Genomic DNA, 17407 nt, shown 5'->3' on the forward strand with positions numbered 1-17407 from the left:
CTGTCCCCCAGTGTTAGGTTTATCCAAGAGCAGAATATGAGGGGTTATTATCCTTACCCATCTCTGAAACTTTACAATAGAAGTAACAGGGCTAATATACTCCTGATGATGCAAAACATCCTATGCTCCTGTCAGGCCAGACAGAAGTTGCTGCCTCTTCTACTCTCTTCAATTCCAGATTGCTTTGGTGGAGAGTTATCCTCTTCTCTAGTTTCAAAAAGGAAGAACCCACTGAAGGGTTCTTGAATCAGTGACACAGCAATGTTTCCTTGAAAAATGCAGTGCTTACAGTTCTTTTCCAAAGACCACCTTGGAGCACATTGGAAAGCTAAATGGAAGGAGATAATTTCACGTTCCCTAGTGGCATTTTTGAGTTTTTAAGTGGATAGAGTGTTGGCAGATGTTGCTTGCAGGTAACACACGTCAGTGTTAGTAGGATAAAAGCAGTCCTAAAGTCAGTTACCTGGGGCAAAGGATTGTTCTGATTACAGTAAATTAGGCTAAAGAGAAAGTTTTAACTGAAGGCCCTTGTAGGAAATACTTTTAATTACTCTTGCAGCTCCTTTTAATTAAAGGTATTGAATACCTTTTCCAAGCCAATGCAACTATTCTCAAGTTTTTGGAACGGCAGAAAAAGTGAAACTCAGACTTGTCTGTACAATCTGGGCTCTTTTCCTCTGCCAGACAGGCAGAAGCTGTTGTAATCTGTCAGGGACCAGCTGAAGGGGTGTTTGTAACTCAGGCCTCTGGGAATTCTTTTCCTATCCAGCAATTGTCTCTGCTGTTTACCAGGTAGGGCCAGTCCTGCCATAATCAGCTAACAGAGACCATTACTGCAGGTTTGAGTCTGGAGCTTGGGACATCTTGTTCCTCCTTGCACTGATCCACATGGCCAGGAAGCTTTCTGGGAGTTGAAGCTGTTCAGAGGCTTGGATAACCAGTGGTGGCCCAGAAAGCAGCAGGATTTCTTCAGTCAGAGACTGTTCATTTTCAGTGCATCTCAAGAAACCCTACACTGGGCATACTCAAACATTGCCTCTTAACTCAAGGTGCATCCTCTGGTTAAAAGTTGTGGTGCATGTAGAGAGAAAACAAGGAAAGGAACAAAACTTGATCTCTCTAAACAATGCACCTCAGCTGAAGGGGTTCATTACAGCTGCTCTCTGCTGCTCTTGACTGAAGCTGCCTAACAGTTAAATGCACCCAAAGTTGCTGGGTTTAACCAGAGTGCTGTGAAAATCCTTCATCCCCTTCTCCTCAGGCTGCAGGATCTGGTTGGAACAGCAGCACCTGTGACAGGTCAGTGGAAGAGCTGACACCTTCTGTGTGCCCCTTTTTCTCACTCAAGGCTCAGGAGCTGAGCTGCTCTCAGGGTCTGTAACAGCCACCACTGGTGGACCTGAGCTGCACCTGCACAGCCCCACACACGGCAGCATGAACAAAAACACTGCCCAGAGGGGGTCCTTCATCAACCAGAAGAGGAAGCAGCACTGCAATTCCCAACAGACTGTTGATAACATTTTTGCTTTTATTGTCAATTTGAGCATTTCAGTGGGACTTTAGTTGGATAGGAGATACTTTAGTTGGATATTAGGCTTACCCGTACGTGACACACATTATGTACTTACAAAAGAACATGGCTTTAAAAGGGGGAAGATAATGGCATTTTGAAAATAAAATAGTTTATAGCACTAAAGAGTCACAGTGCAATCAATGGTTTAATCAAACAACTACATTATATATATAATATTTAAAGAACATAAATATTCAGGAAATTCACTACAACATGAAAATAAAAGCTTCACATTCTCTCACGCTTTTCAAAAGAACTGGAGACAAAGTGACAGCTCCTAGACAAACTGCTCAGCTTCACAACACCTCTCTTGCTTAAGGGACTGCCTCCCCTCAGCTCCCCCCAGGAGGGATGCTGGCACTAATCTAGAAGTTCTCCCCAGTAACTTTAAAGCATTTAGCACAGCCACTCCCCCACCCCCCATTATATTCCGTGGACATGCACTACAGTCTATACAGCAACGCTTCACAAAGTCAGCAAAAACAGGTCCCTAATAGCTGCCCCTCTGTGCTCTGGGGCCTGAACTCTTCCATTTCATATCACAAAAGCCCAAGGCTTTCCAGTCAGAGGAAATAATTAAGTTACTCAAAGAAGCCTGTGCAGTTTCCACAGCGGGATAAAGCTGATCTGAACAGCAGCCAGCAGGGACACTATTTACAAGTGCTAGGAAAGCCCAGAGCCAGGGAAGGGCAAGTCCTTCCCAGGAGAATCCCCAAGCAGCAGAATACTTTAATATCAAATGCCAAAGCCAGTGGGAGTCCAGGCAGGACACAGGAGGAGTGTAAACCACACACTGGAGTAAAGCCTGGTGCCTCCCACCTACCACCAACTCTTTTTGCTTCGAGCCTCAGGGGCAAACGGGAGCAAATCTTAGAGCAAAGGGAGCCTCGTGGTGACAGCTTCCCTTCAGACAGGACGTGGAACAGGTGAGGCTGCCCCCTCAGAGCCACAGCAAGGTCCAGAACCAGGGTGCATGCAAATGACCAGCAGCTACTGGGCCTTACAGCACAGCCCACTGCCACACTGGGAAACTTGAGCCTAAAAGTAAGACACTAAATGGTAAACTTTGTCAAGTACTGAAGTTGTCTTCCAAAGTGCTAAGCCATGTTTGTTAAAGCTATGGCAAAGTAACAAAAGTAGAATCTTGGAGCAGCTTACAATTGAAGTCTTCCCTACTGACACTGGGAAAGGTCCCTGCTGGGGTGGCACCATTCCCCAAAGCAAAGAATTTTGATGGCTATGTGCTGGAATTTGGGGGATTTGCTTTAACAAAAAAGTTTTCTGGACAACTCTTTACAGCATATTCACAACAGAGATCCTACTCTAGGGAACAGAGCAGGGCTATGAAACATCCAGATTCCCTTCAGTTCAGCTGTGAGGACAGGGCAACATTGCAGGAAGGACCAGGCAGGAATCAAGACTGGCATGGCCTGCATGGGGAAGAGTTATGGGTTTGGGGTGTTTGGGTGTTTTTTGACTGAAATAGCCATTAAAAACAAAACCAAGCCAATCTGATGAACCACTTTGCACTGAAGTATTAAATTAAGCCCAGTAAACAGCAAGGTTTTCAAGTGTCAGTTTTCTCACTGCAGCTGTCTTTGGAATCCCAGAATCTCAGGATGGTTGGACTTGGAAGGAACCTTAAACACCATGTCAGTCCAAGCTCCTGCCATGGGCAGCAATACCTCTCACAAGATGCAAAATTCACCTTTGTTCACAAGAAAATATCTTAATGAACCTTTCCTAGGGAATCAGATTACCTCTGGCTGCAAGACTATCCCAAACCCATTCTCTACCACTCAATTCTTCAGATGGGTAACAGTCACCAAATTCCAACATTTAACACATTCCTTGGCATATGCTACTATTGAACAGACTTCCTTGGCCACCCAACACTCCACACTTCACAGAGGCTACTATAACTGATGGAGCAGAAATCCAGATTTACCTGGACAAAATGAAGCCATTCCAAACCGGAACACTGGATCAGATATCATGCATTAGGAACAAAAAAGCATCTCAAACACTGGAATGCACTGGAGGTCATTTAGTCTCCTAGGGAAAAACCAAAAAACCCAACCCAAAGACTAAATTAAATACAGCCCAGAATACTGTCTAGTCATATTACTGAGTATAGTAAGAGTGCTTGAAGGCACCACGTGTGTTGTCCATGAAGATACTGGTGGTGCCTTATTTTAATATTAAAGAAGTCGTAGCTATAAAAAGAGTTAGTTCCATCCCAGTTTCCCAGCACTTATTTGTGCTCCTTGGTGGGGGCATAGTACAGTTCCATGGGTTTGTTCACTTTCCAGTACTTCTCACTGACCAGTTCCAGGGAAAAGGACCCATTTAGCACCTAGAAGAGAACAGCAAAACAGGAATAAATTAGGTAATCTGGTGTTGTGCTGTGAAGCAGGCTGCTTAAATCAATGCTTAAATGTATTGACTTGAAGGAGTCACCAGTAATGTGGCACAAGTTGTGGGGGGATAGAATATAAGAAAATAAAGATAGTGGAGAAGGCAATCTCACCCCTGAGGAGTTGCAGCTGCACTAATCACCAAAGATTAGGAACAGGCCTGCCCTTAACAGCCCACAGCTGTGTCCAATAAGAATGAGTGCTACAAAAGAGTGGGTTAGCTGGGTGAGAAGGGAGTTGGAGTTTGTTGGCTGTGCTGTGAGGAAGAAGCCAGTGCTGCAAGGAGTTGCACACGAGAAATCACTGAGAGGCTATGGGAGCTTTGCAATAAGATGACAACAAGTTACAAGCTAAAAACCACAAAGATTCTCAAGCGCGTAAACTGGGTCATGGTTGGTGCCATTGTTGCCTTTTCCCCAATTAATTTCTATGCCTCCTTTTCTACCAACTAAGTTTTTCCCAAAGAGCAGCTGCTGTGCTGCTCCATAACTGGTGCCATGCATTTCCCCTGCACCCAGCAGCGTGTCTGGAGCAGGGGCGGCGCGGTGCTTACGGTGAACTGGCCGGCGGCGGTGGCGATGTAGATGGTGTACTGCTTCTCACTGGCCGTGTCCAGGTTCATCTGGTTGGACTCGCCTTTGCTCCGCAGCTCCTCCAAGGCCAGCCTCACTGCCAGGTACTTGGACAGGTGATCGACTGTGGCATTGCCCGAGGTCTTGATGTACCTGTGACAGCAGCCGAGAAGAATTTCCACAGATTGTCAGTAATGACTGAGCAGCAGCTGTGGGAAAAGCCATTTGCAACGCCCCAAATATTAAAGGTCAGCTGTGAAAAGGCCTTTACAGACAGTTCCCAGCTGAAGATTTGCATAGATTTACACACATCACAGAGAGATGTCTCATCAGCAGACAAAGCCAAGAAAAGACCTGAGGAAACACCATAAAACTACTCAGTGCTGTGAGCCAAAACTTGCAATCTGTGCTTGGACTGGATTATGAACAAAAAAGTCAGGAAAAGCTGCCAGCCTGCAAATCCTGCTGACACAAAGCTGCTCTGGAAACTGCTGACACTTATACAAGGTTTGTTTATTCCCAAAGAATCTTAGAGTAAGTAGAAAGGGGCTGATATAACACCATCATCCCACTACTGAACTGCAATGCTAGAAAACCTTAAAAACATCTTTATTTGTGATCAAAGGCTTAAAACGGCTTATGACTGTATTTTTTATAATAGTTGAGCAGTACCATCTACCTGACTTGGAACAGAAAGAAGGGGAGAATGCTTATTTGTATCTGGCCTTGGCACAGGTTGCCCAGAGAAGCTGTGACTGCCCCTGGATCTCTGGCAGTGTCCAAGGCCAGGTTGGATGGGGCTTGGAGCAACCTGGGCTAGTGGAAGATGTCCCTGCCCATGGCAGGGGGTGGCGCTGGATGGGCTTTAAGGTTCCTGCCACTTCATCCTGTGATACAGTTAAACAGGGTGTGATATGACTGAAATAAGCTGATGTTCAGAAGCCCCAAGAAGTGATGGAAAACCAAATCACCAGGAAATAGCAGCAGAATACCTGGAGATGGCAAGATGCCACTGACCTTGTCTGTGCACTGTCGTCGTTCTCCATGAGGGTGGGGTGAGGCCTGAACACCAGCTCGATCTCACTGGCCCCATCCATCACGGGATCTATGGCCACAGTGGTGTTGTTGTTGTCCAGCTCCAGCCCAGAGTCATCTGAGGTTTTGGTCCTCTTGTTGCTGGGCCCAGCTTCCTGGTTGCTGTGTGTGGAGGCATTGCTGCAGTGGGAGCTGTCGCCGTTGTCCTCGGCCCCGCTGCCGTTCTCAATCTGCTGCTTCTTGCCCCGCTGCAACCTGGCCACAAACAGGTAGAGATACAGCCTGACCCACCCAGAATCCAGCCAGGTCACAACACACCTCCTCCCCAAGTGAGGCACGTGCACATGCAAGCACTTAACATTTCAGAGAGATTTAAAGTTAAAAAAATTACTAATATTAATTGTTTAGTAGAGAAAGATACTCTTAGACAGAACTATTCATTTTTTCATGTCCCTCAAACCCCTTTTAGCTCTGTTTTAACTTCACACAGTTGTTTTTCAGGCAATTGCAGACCATTATTTTCATCCAAGCATGGATTAGAATTATTACATATTATTAGAATTATCCACATGTGATTAGAATTATTTAATCACACCATGCTTTATCATGCAAAGTTTGGGGCCTCTCTCCCAGCTGGCTCTCTTAGGTTTAAATGCACATCTGGAATTTCACCACGGTGTAAACACCACATATTCCAGCCTGTGAATTAAGTCACAACTAAGCCCCAAGTCCTGATATTCTGTGCATTTACTGGTGTGTAAGGGTAGCATTTTGGTACAGGATTCATGGTGTTATGGTTTCTTATCTAAGACATGACAGCCATAATTGGGTAAAGCTAAGCTGAAGTTTCTGTCAGGCTGCCACAGAAGTTGCAGGGAGATTTCTGATAGTAGATAAAAGGTTAAAAATCCTTTTGCCAAAGGTTAGAAATTGTTTGGGCAGATACCAGAGGAAGAACAGATTCTCAAGCTCCACAGGGCACGAGGCCAGGCATTGTATTTTTAGCCTAAAGGCAAACAAGGTGATTATGTACCTGTTCATAGCCTGAATCTTTAATCCCTCCTCGATGCTGTGACTCAGGGCTTGCTGGTTGTTGTGCTTGCTGATCCTGGCCAGCACCCTCTCCTGATGAGCCTCGTACTCATCCCGGCTCGGGTAAATCTTACTGATGAGAGCGTCAAAATTGGGGTCCGGCCGCAGGGATCTTTTGGAAACGAGCTTTTTGCGACATGTGGGACATTCTTTGTTCCTGGATGTGGGCAGGAAGGAAGCAAACAACACTTAACTCTCCAGCAGTAACAAAACTCTGCCCTGTTGCTTCCATTCTTGGTGAAGGTGCTCGCTAAGGCACAGTAATTTATGGTAAATCTGGAAAGGGGCTTCTGTCTCTTGACACATCAGGTAGTTACAGATATTTAAACAAAGATCCCAAACAGATCTCTCCCTGCTGCTCTTTTATTTTAAAGTATGTTTGAGCAAACTATTTAGACTGAAGAGATCAGAAGTCCCAAGTTCCCTCCTTCTCTTCATTTTCTGGATGGATTTTTACCTAGAAAAAATGGATGTCTAATGGAAATTATACAGAGGCATAGTCTTAGGAGGAAATTCTTCTCTGTGAGGGTGGGCAGGCCCTGGCACAGGGTGCCCAGAGAAGCTGTGGCTGCCCCTGGATCCCTGGCAGTGTCCAAGGCCAGGATGGATGGGGCTTGGAGCAACCTGGGCTAGTGGAAAGTGTTCCTGCCCATGGCAGGGGTGAGACTGGATGAGCTTTAAGGTTCCTTCCAAGACAAACCATTCCGGGATTCTATGATTCCATTTTTTCCAACACTTACAGGACACATAATTTGAAGTGGCTGAGGGCCACATAATTTGAAATATATCATTAGGAAAAGAAAGAATAAGGGAAATGAACCCCATTTTTGTCATTAATGTGTATTTTTGTTTCACTGTTACTAGATCTAAGGGACAAAAAGAATACAAAAAAGGACTTCAATTCCTTGCAAGATGCAGAATTATGAAATTATTTTTCACAAGGAAGCAATTTGATCTGTCTTCCAGAGATGGCTGAAAATGGAAAAACAGGAAAAAAGTGTGCTGCACATTCAGAAACCCCCAGCACACAGTGACTGTCCCACATCAACCCCGCCAAGGACACTTACACCTGCAGTGCAATGGACTGTCCGAGCCTTCTTTCCTCCATGGTATTCATCCCTACCCATGACAGCATCCCCTTCTGGTCCTCTGGCAGCGTCCCATCCCTCTTCCCAGCAGTGTCACATCCTTGGCAGCGTCCCCTCCCTGTGCCTTGGCAGTGTCCCATTCCCATGCCCTGGCAGTGTCCCCTCCACATGCCTTGGCAGTGTCATCCCCACCGCATCCTGGCAGTGACCCCTCCCTGGCAGTGTCCCTCCCCTGTCCCCTGGCAGTGTCCTCTCCCTGTCCCCTGGCAGTGTCCCTCCCCTGTCCCCTGGCAGTGTCCCCTGGCAGTGCTCACGTACCCGCTCCTGAGGGCAGTGATGATGCAGTCGGCGCAGAAGCGATGCAGACACTCCTTGGTGGTCATGGTGTTCTTGAGCATGTCCAGGCAGATGGGACACATGAGCTCACTGTGCAGGCTCCTGGGGGACACCACGATCTCCAGGCCATCTGTGATGGCTTCCTGGCAGCAAAGAAAGGAAAGGTTCTTTCCTGGGATTGAGTCCCTTCCTCATGGAGACAGCGTGTTTTACCCAAGGGAACACAGCAAAGAGACACGAGACACAAACACATCAAGCACACAAAACCCCAGTGCTGCCAGCCCTGCAATAAAAACAAGGAGCTGCTGGAGAGGGTCCAGGGGAGGCCAGGAAGCTGATGAGGGGTCTGGAGCATCTCTCTGATAAGGAGAGACTGTGGGAGACTTGGTCAGTCTGGAGGAGAGAGGACAGAGAGGGGAACCTCATCAATATAACAGTGCCAGACTCTGTTCAGAGCTGCCAGTGGGTAAAGCTCTGATGTTTGTAAGGATGTAAAGGATGAGGAGCAATGGCCATAAACCAAAACACAAGCAGCTCCAACTCAACACGAGGAAGAACTTCTTTCCTTGGAAGCTGCAGAGCCCTGGAACAGCTGCCCAGGGAGTGGAGTCCCCCTCTCTGGAGACATCCCAAACCCCCCTGGATGTGCCCCTGTGTCACCTGCTCTGGTGACCCTGCCTGGGCAGGGGGCGGGACTGGGTGACCTCCAGAGGTGCCTCCCAAGCCCAGCAGTCCCAGAGCTCTGTGATTACCTGGGGTGTTCTCTGCAGCTCGTACAGACTGAGCTCCCAGGTCTTGCTCAGAGGCTGCGTCCCGTTGGTCTGCACGGCCTGAGACATGGCTGGGGAAAGAAAGGACAGGGGCTGAGCACTCAGGTGAGTCTGGCTCAGGATCCTCTCCCCTCCCAAGCCACAGCAGCGCGTGTCCAGCCTGGCAGAGGCTCCAGGGAACAGCAGTCCCGCCACGTACCAGGCTCTGCTGTGTCACACAAGGATAATCCCCTGCTTGTACCACTCCAGGAGAACTGGGGGAGCCGCTCAGCCGTGAACACTTGGCAAAAATCAATTCAGTTGTTCAACAAAAGTGACACAGAACTGAAGGCCAGAGAACATGGGCCACAAATGCCGCCTGATGCGGAAAATATTCCTCAAACATCCACTTCCAAACACGCACATGGGTCAGGCAGGGTCTGCTCCCTACACCGAGGGAAGGGCAAAATGAGACAGGACACAGCACACCAGTCAAATGTGCTCACTGGAGCACACCACGAGGGCTTTTCCTTCTTCAAATCACATCCCATGGGCTTGCCCAGCAGAAGTTTGAAGGATACTTTCTCTTGAAAGATCAAGAGAAAACCCAGTCACTGCATAATTTAAATAGTAATAATAATTTTAAAAACCCAGAGAAATTGCTCTGCTGTTCTATCAAAATTTTACTATTATTGTCTGATATGAGGCAATATTACCACACAGAGTCACTGCAGATGTGGGAAAAGTCTGGTCAAAATGACAGAAGAAAATTATGTTTCTGAACAGAAAATACTATTATGTTGGGGGAGAGGAGGCATTGCTTCCTATGACTCCAAAAAATGCCTGCCTTGAGCAGGAAAACTTATCCCAGAGAGTGGTATGTTTAAAAAAATAATTGTAACTATGTAAGTGGCAAGACTGCAGTTGCAGACCTTTTTTGTAGGTGGAAGAAGTGCTTTTATTCCTTCTTTAAATCTGGGTTTCCAGACCCTTCAATTCAGCAGCCAAATTCACTTTCTATTGGCATCTACCACATACATTATAATCTATTTTCCAACTCATTAAGTTCCCTATGAAAAGTCCCAAACTCTCTGGAGAACAAGGTTACTATATAAGCTTTAATTAATTGTAAAGGGAAAAGCAAGATAAGCTGTGCAGAGTATTAGATCTACTTTCATCCAGGCACAGAAATCAGAGTTTTCTCACTTGGTATTTTCCTTCTTTTTGAAGAAGGAGGGGGAAAAAGCCTGACATAAAATAGCCATATCCAGTAGTATGTCTATTCATTAGAATCACAGAATCCTGGAATACTTTGGGTTTGAAGGAAGCTTTAAGACCATCCAGTCCCAACCCCTGCCATGGGCAGGGACACCTTCCACTATCCCAGGCTGCTCTAAGCCCTCTCCAACCTGGCCTTGGACATTCCCAGGGATGGGGCAGCCACAGCTTCTCAGGGTGATCTGTGCCCAGGGCCTGCCCACCCTCACAGGCAGAAATTTCTTCCCAATATCCCATCTAACCCTGCCCTCTGGCAGATCAAACCTCTCTCTCTCTCTCAGAGCCACCAACAAGCAGTAGTTGCTTGGATTAATGCTGTGGCCAGAGAGCCATTCTTGTCAATCATTCAGGAAACCACCTTAATCAATATTATATGGACCCTTGCAACCCTTCAGACTGACTCAGTCTTCAGGCACAGCAAAAACCCTGAGCACAAACTCCATAATTACAGGGGACACACATCTGTCACCATCAAAGCCAGAGATGATAGATAAATCAACGTATTGCACCTCAACAAATCTGAAGAAAACCAGTTGGGATTTAAAAATTTAAGAAAGTAAGTCTTGTTCTTGAAGCACTGGAAAACAGGCAGTTACAGGAAAAATAACAGTAAGGAACACCCTGTCTGATGCCCTTGGATCTCCTGCCTGCTCACTGGCTGGGGAATTTATGCTGGGATGTCCCTCTTCCAAATATGCTTGCACAAAAAACTGCAGCAGACTAATATCCACACTTGTAACACCACATCTACTTCACAACCTATTACACTGAAATATACTTAATTATTTACTCCAACGTAGTCATGGCTGAAGTAGGGTAGAAATTTGGATGTCCCACTCCTGAAACTGTCCAGTAAAAATAAAATCCAGCTGATAGCACTTAGAGCAGCCAGATCTTTGGGCAGCCAAAGGAGGAGCTCAGCACCACCATTTCTCTGCTCCTGCCCTTCCTAGCTTATCTTTCACAGGTTTCCACCCTCAGATCCACTAGTGAGTAAAAGCTGCTTAGTCTTATTGCTGAAAAGTGTCAGGTCTGAATATGTAACATTTGCTGAGCTCTAGCCCAGCACTAACCTTGATGGTGGTCCTGCTTTAAACAGGGAGCAGGGGATGCCATCAGGGATGCCTCACAACCTGGATTATGCTCCAAAATGCTTTGCAGGGCCTGTTTTAGCCCAGACAAAGGCCAGAGAGCATCTGCAGTGTGGCTGTGTCAGCACACCTTGAGATCAGAGAAAGGCTGGAGTGGTACCAAGCAGCTGGAGAGAGAACCCACAAACCCAGCTCAGGTGTGACCATAACCACACCACCCCCATTCAACTTTCTGGGATACTTTCATGAAAAAAAAAACCACTTATGAGGAAAAAAATTGCATCAGGCTCTTGAAAAAAAAAAAAAGGATTACACATATTTATAGAGAGTATTAAAATCTTAGAAATAACTGATTTCTGTTCCAAGTTGTAAAAGGTAAATATTTGGACTTAAAACAGTAAGACAGTCAGACCTCTATTCAGTGTGCCAAATTCAACAGCACCTTCAACCATTTCTGGGTTTTCTTCCTCAGGATTAATTCCTTTAAAAACAGGTATTCATAGTGCAGTTACTTGGAAATTTAACAGGTTTAGAGCTTTAAGTTTTACTCTCACACTATGACTAGTATTGGGAACAGACTGCACGTTTTCACAGAGTGCTCAACTCAATCATTCATTTCAAATTATTCAATTAAAGCATTCTGAAATTTAAGGTTTTTTCTGGTTTTACTTGTTGGCTTAGAGCTTGATTTAAAAAAAAATCCACACAATCTGGAAGGTACTATCTGAAGGAATTAACCTCCCCTGCACTTCCCTGGCAGTTCAGATAGCTTTACATCCAGCTGTAATCCAGGACAACTGGTACTAGATTATAATCTAGTATGTTTAGTATTCACTCTGAAGTTATGTGATGACATCTGACTGAGGGAAAAAATGATAGTGGCATTTCTGAAACCTTGGAAGCACATGGTCTTTTACAGCTTCTTGGCTGTTACTTACTCTCCTAAGAAAGTGTTTTGCCTTTGAGGTATGGAATCTTCCAGCTCACAGCCACTCACAATTCCCTGGCCTGAGATGGATCAACCCATGGAGTTGGGCAGCATTTCCAACCTGGCTGTCAAGCTGCTGCTCCTGGCCTGGAGACACTGGAGTGTGACCTCACACAAACCATCTGCTGTGCATCTGGACACCTCTGGAAAGGCTCCATGAATCCCATGCTGACACAAGTGTCCAAAGGGAGATAATCCTCCTGGTTTAGATGTCAAGGGCAACAGGGGAAAATAAAGTACCAAATTAAACTGTTGATCAACCTCCAGGCTGTTCTATGAGTGTTGGGAACAGCCATGTGCTTTCAGACATGACACAAAGATGTGACTGATTTTAGGTTGGTGCTTCTCTGTATATTTACAGCAGGAAATCACAGCAGCACTGAAGCACCCTGAGCCCAGGTACATCCCTCCTGTGGAGCTGAGGCTCACATTTCAGTTTATTCTAACGAGGTCTGTACTCTGTATGCATCTGGCCCTTTCACACCACCTCCCAGATCCCTTCATTCCTGTCAATAACCTTCAGTCCTCAGTGTCAGCTCCTCATCCCCAGTTCTGTATCCTATCCTCTGAGACATCTCCTCAGCTAGAAAAACTGGAATACATAAAAATACCATGACATTTCCAGAGAACTATCTATATCATCAGTTGCCTCTAAGGTGTCCAGAATTCACCTGCTCAAACTCATCTCATGTCAAACCCAAGCTATTCCTAAATTACAAAGCCTAGACTTATTTTTTTAATCTTAAATGATCAATTTGAAAACTTTTCAGGTTTTGGTACACACACATACACAAAAGCAAAGGTCGCCCACTGTTCTAATGCATCAGGCAGTAAGATTATTTTAATGATTAGAGCTCAAATCCTGGAACTTAGCCTTTCACATCACCTATATCTCATCCAAAGTAGTATGAAAATATGTTACAACATTAATGCCTTCTGCCAGGAGTAGAAACAAAACCTAAAACTGTTACAGGAACAGCAACTTTTCACTATTCACGTGGGTCAATAGATCAGGCAAACACTTGACCTCAAATGTGCCAAAGAACTTAGCCAAGAATTCATATAAAAAGGAAAACAGCCAATACCAAGCTATAATTTAGCCCTGTGAAGCAACGATATTAAGCAGAACTCTGGGGGACTGAGTAGAATCGTGATTTTATCTGCTGCTTGTTGAATTTTACGCCAAGTTTTTCATATTATCAAGCATGGTACTGCATAGTATGTGTGTGACTACCCAGGTGAGTTTCAAAAATGAAGTTCTTTATCTCTTAAATTAACCTTGGACTTCAGAATTAATCACTAGCTGGGAAGGAGAAAAGCCAAAGCTCCTTTCTAAAATTCATTTCAGTGCTGTATCAGATCAGAACAGGAGGGATAAAGGACTGAAAACTTCTGGGAGCAAACAAAAGTAAAGCTTCAAACTCCAGAAGTTGAATCCGTCACAGCAACTAAACTGTACAAACAATTCATGATATGTGTTGCCTTAGGATATTTTTAATGAGATTTAGTTTTTATTTTTTCCTTGCCCTGCTCTGCTGGCACATTTTTTTGAGGCTAACCACTCTCTTTTTGTGTCCTTGAAGTAACAGCTGCCAAAAGCAAGATCTGAGCACTTCAATCAGTAAGGTGAAGTTTAATTATTTCAGTACCTCTGTTGTGGCCTTTATATTTTCTGTACATTTTAACAAAAATTCTATGAACATGCATGCACTACAATTCAGAATCTTTTGCGTCTTCACAAATGCTGTGACTGGTTCTGCCAGAGGTATGTGCAGAATTCCAGGTTCCTCCCAAGAGCTATGTTAGAGAGCCATAAGGATTGCTCTCCCACTTGGCAGCGAAGCCACAGCCAACAGCGACAGAATTTTCTTGATGAGAACAAAAAGACAGCTTGGTTATTAATAAAGAGAAAATAAACTCCCCCACAACACTTGAGAGACAAAAAGACTCAAGCAATTTTATGTCTGATTGACTTAATAGCTGCAATAAACATAATAAAAGCAAAACAGTGAATTTGGCAAGCGGGCAGCTCTCACCTAAAGCTGGGCAACAGCAAAGAACAATTTGTGTTTCAAGGACTCCCCCACAAGTAAGACTGTCCATTTTGTGAACAGTACTACAGGAGCAACACTTAATACAGTTTAAACCAATACTTACACAAAACAGTGCAATGTTCCCCCCAAGAGGTGAAGAGTAAAGAATGATTAGGTTTTAATTAGTTAGCAGAGCGCTACTGCTAACTCCCCGCTGTCTGCAAGAGAGCTCCAGGATCCACAAGTGGGGGGAAAGCAGACAGGGGTAATTCCTAAAATATTTCTCCACTGCAACAAGTCTAAACAGCTCCATAATATCAAATGCTGCTCATTCCTTCGAAAATTAAGAATTTAAGGTCAGCTCTGACAGCCAGTCATTTCAATCAACAGAAAACCAAGCAGAAGCAAGCTGAGGCTCAGCAGCATCTCTTCACCAATCTCTTTACTCTCTGTCTGCATCATTATTAAACTGCTGACCTATTCAGAAAAAAAATAGGTAAAAGGTATTTAAGGAAAAAAAAAGTGGAAGGAATTCCTTTACTCCAATGCTTCTTTCATGCATGTTCCTAGAGCTGGTGCTTCAGTAAGAGGAGATCCAGTGCTCATAAGAAAAGTACAACTGAGCAGTCACAGACGGGAGTCTCATTTTTAAAGCTCCTTTCTCTCCCCCATTACTTTTTTTTTTATAAGCAAGGGAAAGAGTTAAAAGAACGATGAAGAAATTCACTTAGCCCAATGTCTATTTCACATATAAGACTGATGGCTTTCCTGTAGCCTGTATTTCTATTCAATGACAGCAGAGCACTGAAAATGCCAGAATTCTGCTCCAATCACCCAAGATACCCAACCAAGTCTTTATACTCAACCCATTACCACTCATCACTCCTAAAACACAAAGCATCATTGACCAAGGGAAACCCATGCAATTTATTTTGTTGGCACCTGCGTATTATTTCACCTCTAAGACGTGACAGAAAGTGCTTTTCTTGGCAGCTGCAGCAAGGCTGGTGCTTCAGAGCTTTGAAGCCAAAGGCCAACGATTTTAGCCACTGAAGAAGTGAAAAAATACCTCCAATGTCTGTGTCCCTCTATTATCATAAATTTGAATGCAGACAACAATATTATTAAGCACTGTGAGTGACAATTCATGGGGGCAATGGTTTAAAGATGCTCTCGATTTGTCTGTCATTGCTGAAAGGCACTGTCACAGTCACACCCTGCCACAAACTTGTACCTGACACTGCAGCTCGTGCTGTCCAGCAAAAATTCCTCCCATCTCCAATAAAGCTAATCCTTCCAACAAATATTTTAATGCAAAATATACTGCTTATCCATATCCGCTGCTGTCACAGCCAGCGCCTCTGTCTTCGCTGACAGCTGAATGTCAGCTCTGAGCTTGACATGATGTATAAGAAAGTCAAATTATCTCATTACACAAGTTTTTAATGGAAACACAGATGAATACAAATCAGAGCACCTCTGCAGGGAACTCCTATGACAAATCAAGTCTTTGTCACTGAATGAATGACACTTGACGAAAGAATTCTCCCCAAGCAATAATTTCACCTGCACACCAGTCAGTTTTTCAAACGCAAGCAATTCCCTTTAATCCTTAAAAGCCCACGTGCAGAGCACAGTTATCACACAGAGCTACAACCACTTCCAAACAGGGCAGGATTATGAATTATCATACTGGAAATCATCTTTCTCTACTAGCTGTCCTCTGGATTTCTGTGGAATTAGGCACTTGATCCAATTATTTTCCATAGAAGAGGGTCTGAAAAACAAACAGCTTACAAAAATCCCGGGAAGAATATTGCTCAGTGCTCGTTTTATACACACACGGTGCCATAGGGTTGGTGCAAGGAAGGCGAGCGATCCAGAAGAGCTCCTGCAGAATGCAAAACTTGGCAAGAAGCAAGCGCTAAATTCGTACGGGAAGCAGCGGGAGCGATGTGGAGGGAGGAGACGCATCCTCAGCTCCCGGCACAGCGTCCTTCTGCACCTGCTGCCCTGCGAGAAGCGACATTTTCCCGGGAGCAGCCGGGTGGCTCCCAGCCCCAGTTTGTGAGCATCACGCCCCGCCAGCTCGGCACGGGCTCCGGGACAGACAAAAGACCGGCAAGGCCGAGCTATAAATCACACCAGGATCGCATAGCTTAGGGGGGCGATGCGCAGAGCCACGGGAGCGGCTCGGGGCCGTGTCCGTGAGCTGTCCCCGGCCGGGGATGGCAGCGCCGGTGCCGCGCTCACCGGCTGCTGCTGCTGCGCTACTGCGGCTGCGATGGAGCCGCGTTCTACCTCTGCCTGCAGCTCCCGGGCTGCACACATGCATCTCATATGCATCCCTACGTACACGCATAGGGAGATAGCTGCGTGCATATAGGTATGTGTGTACAGATGGATACCCCGGCTGCTCCGGGCTCGGCAGCCCCACGCCGGCCCAGGGGGCGGCTCGGTGTCCCGCGGCCCCCCAGCACAGCCAGCCTGCGGGCAACGGGGACTCCAGGCTCCCATGGAGCCGCTGGCCACGGCTCCTCCCGGACACCCCGACCCCCTCCCCGCCGCCTCCCCACCCGAGGTCAGCCCCTCTCGGACACCGCGCCCAGGCACCCGCGGCTCCGCACCCGCCCCGCTCCCGCGGGGACAGAGAGCCCCGGTCCCGCGCTCACCGCCCGCCGGTGCCGCCTCAGTCCGTGGCCGGCAGTGCCGCCGCAGCCCCCGCAGCACAATATGGCGAGCGGCAGCTCCGCAATGGAGCTCGGGAAATAGAGGGGAGTTACATATTCATGGCCGGGGCTGGGCAGGGGGAGCGCGGACGGGGCCGCCGCGCCCGGGCCGCCCCGCGCCCTCCTCCGCCTCCTTCACGGCCGGGGCGCGGCGGCCGCCGGGGCTGCTCGCTGCTTCCCCCGCCCTGCCCACACCTCCGGCCCCGCCGCCGCCAGTGCTCCATGTCCTTCTCCCTTCCCTTTCGTTTCCCGTTCCCGGGATGCGGCACCGCGTCCTGCGGGGCTCCCTCCGCACCACTGCCCCTCTCCTTTGACCGCCCTCCCCGGTCGGGGGCGGCTGAGCTGCGCCAGGAGAGGGTCAGGTCGCTCATCTGGAGAAATTCCTTCCCGGAAATTGGGATTAGACATTGGAGAGGGCTGACTGCC

General features: G+C 46.6%; 1 protein-coding gene across 1 annotated transcript; it reads right to left on the reverse strand.

Moving 5' to 3' along the window:
* Positions 1 to 1508: 1508 nt before the first annotated feature.
* Positions 1509 to 17163, reverse strand: RNF2 (ring finger protein 2). Its single transcript, XM_054638429.2, has 7 exons — positions 16925 to 17163; positions 8866 to 8954; positions 8096 to 8256; positions 6631 to 6846; positions 5580 to 5852; positions 4544 to 4715; positions 1509 to 3929 (listed from the first exon to the last, which is right to left on the reverse strand). Exons 2-7 carry the CDS (start codon positions 8950 to 8952, stop codon positions 3828 to 3830), a joined length of 1011 nt encoding a protein of 336 aa, XP_054494404.1. The 5' UTR covers positions 8953 to 8954; positions 16925 to 17163; the 3' UTR covers positions 1509 to 3827.
* Positions 17164 to 17407: the final 244 nt, after the last annotated feature.

Source organism: Agelaius phoeniceus, chromosome 8 (genome assembly GCF_051311805.1).
Source record: "Agelaius phoeniceus isolate bAgePho1 chromosome 8, bAgePho1.hap1, whole genome shotgun sequence".
Classification (NCBI taxonomy): domain Eukaryota; kingdom Metazoa; phylum Chordata; class Aves; order Passeriformes; family Icteridae; genus Agelaius; species Agelaius phoeniceus.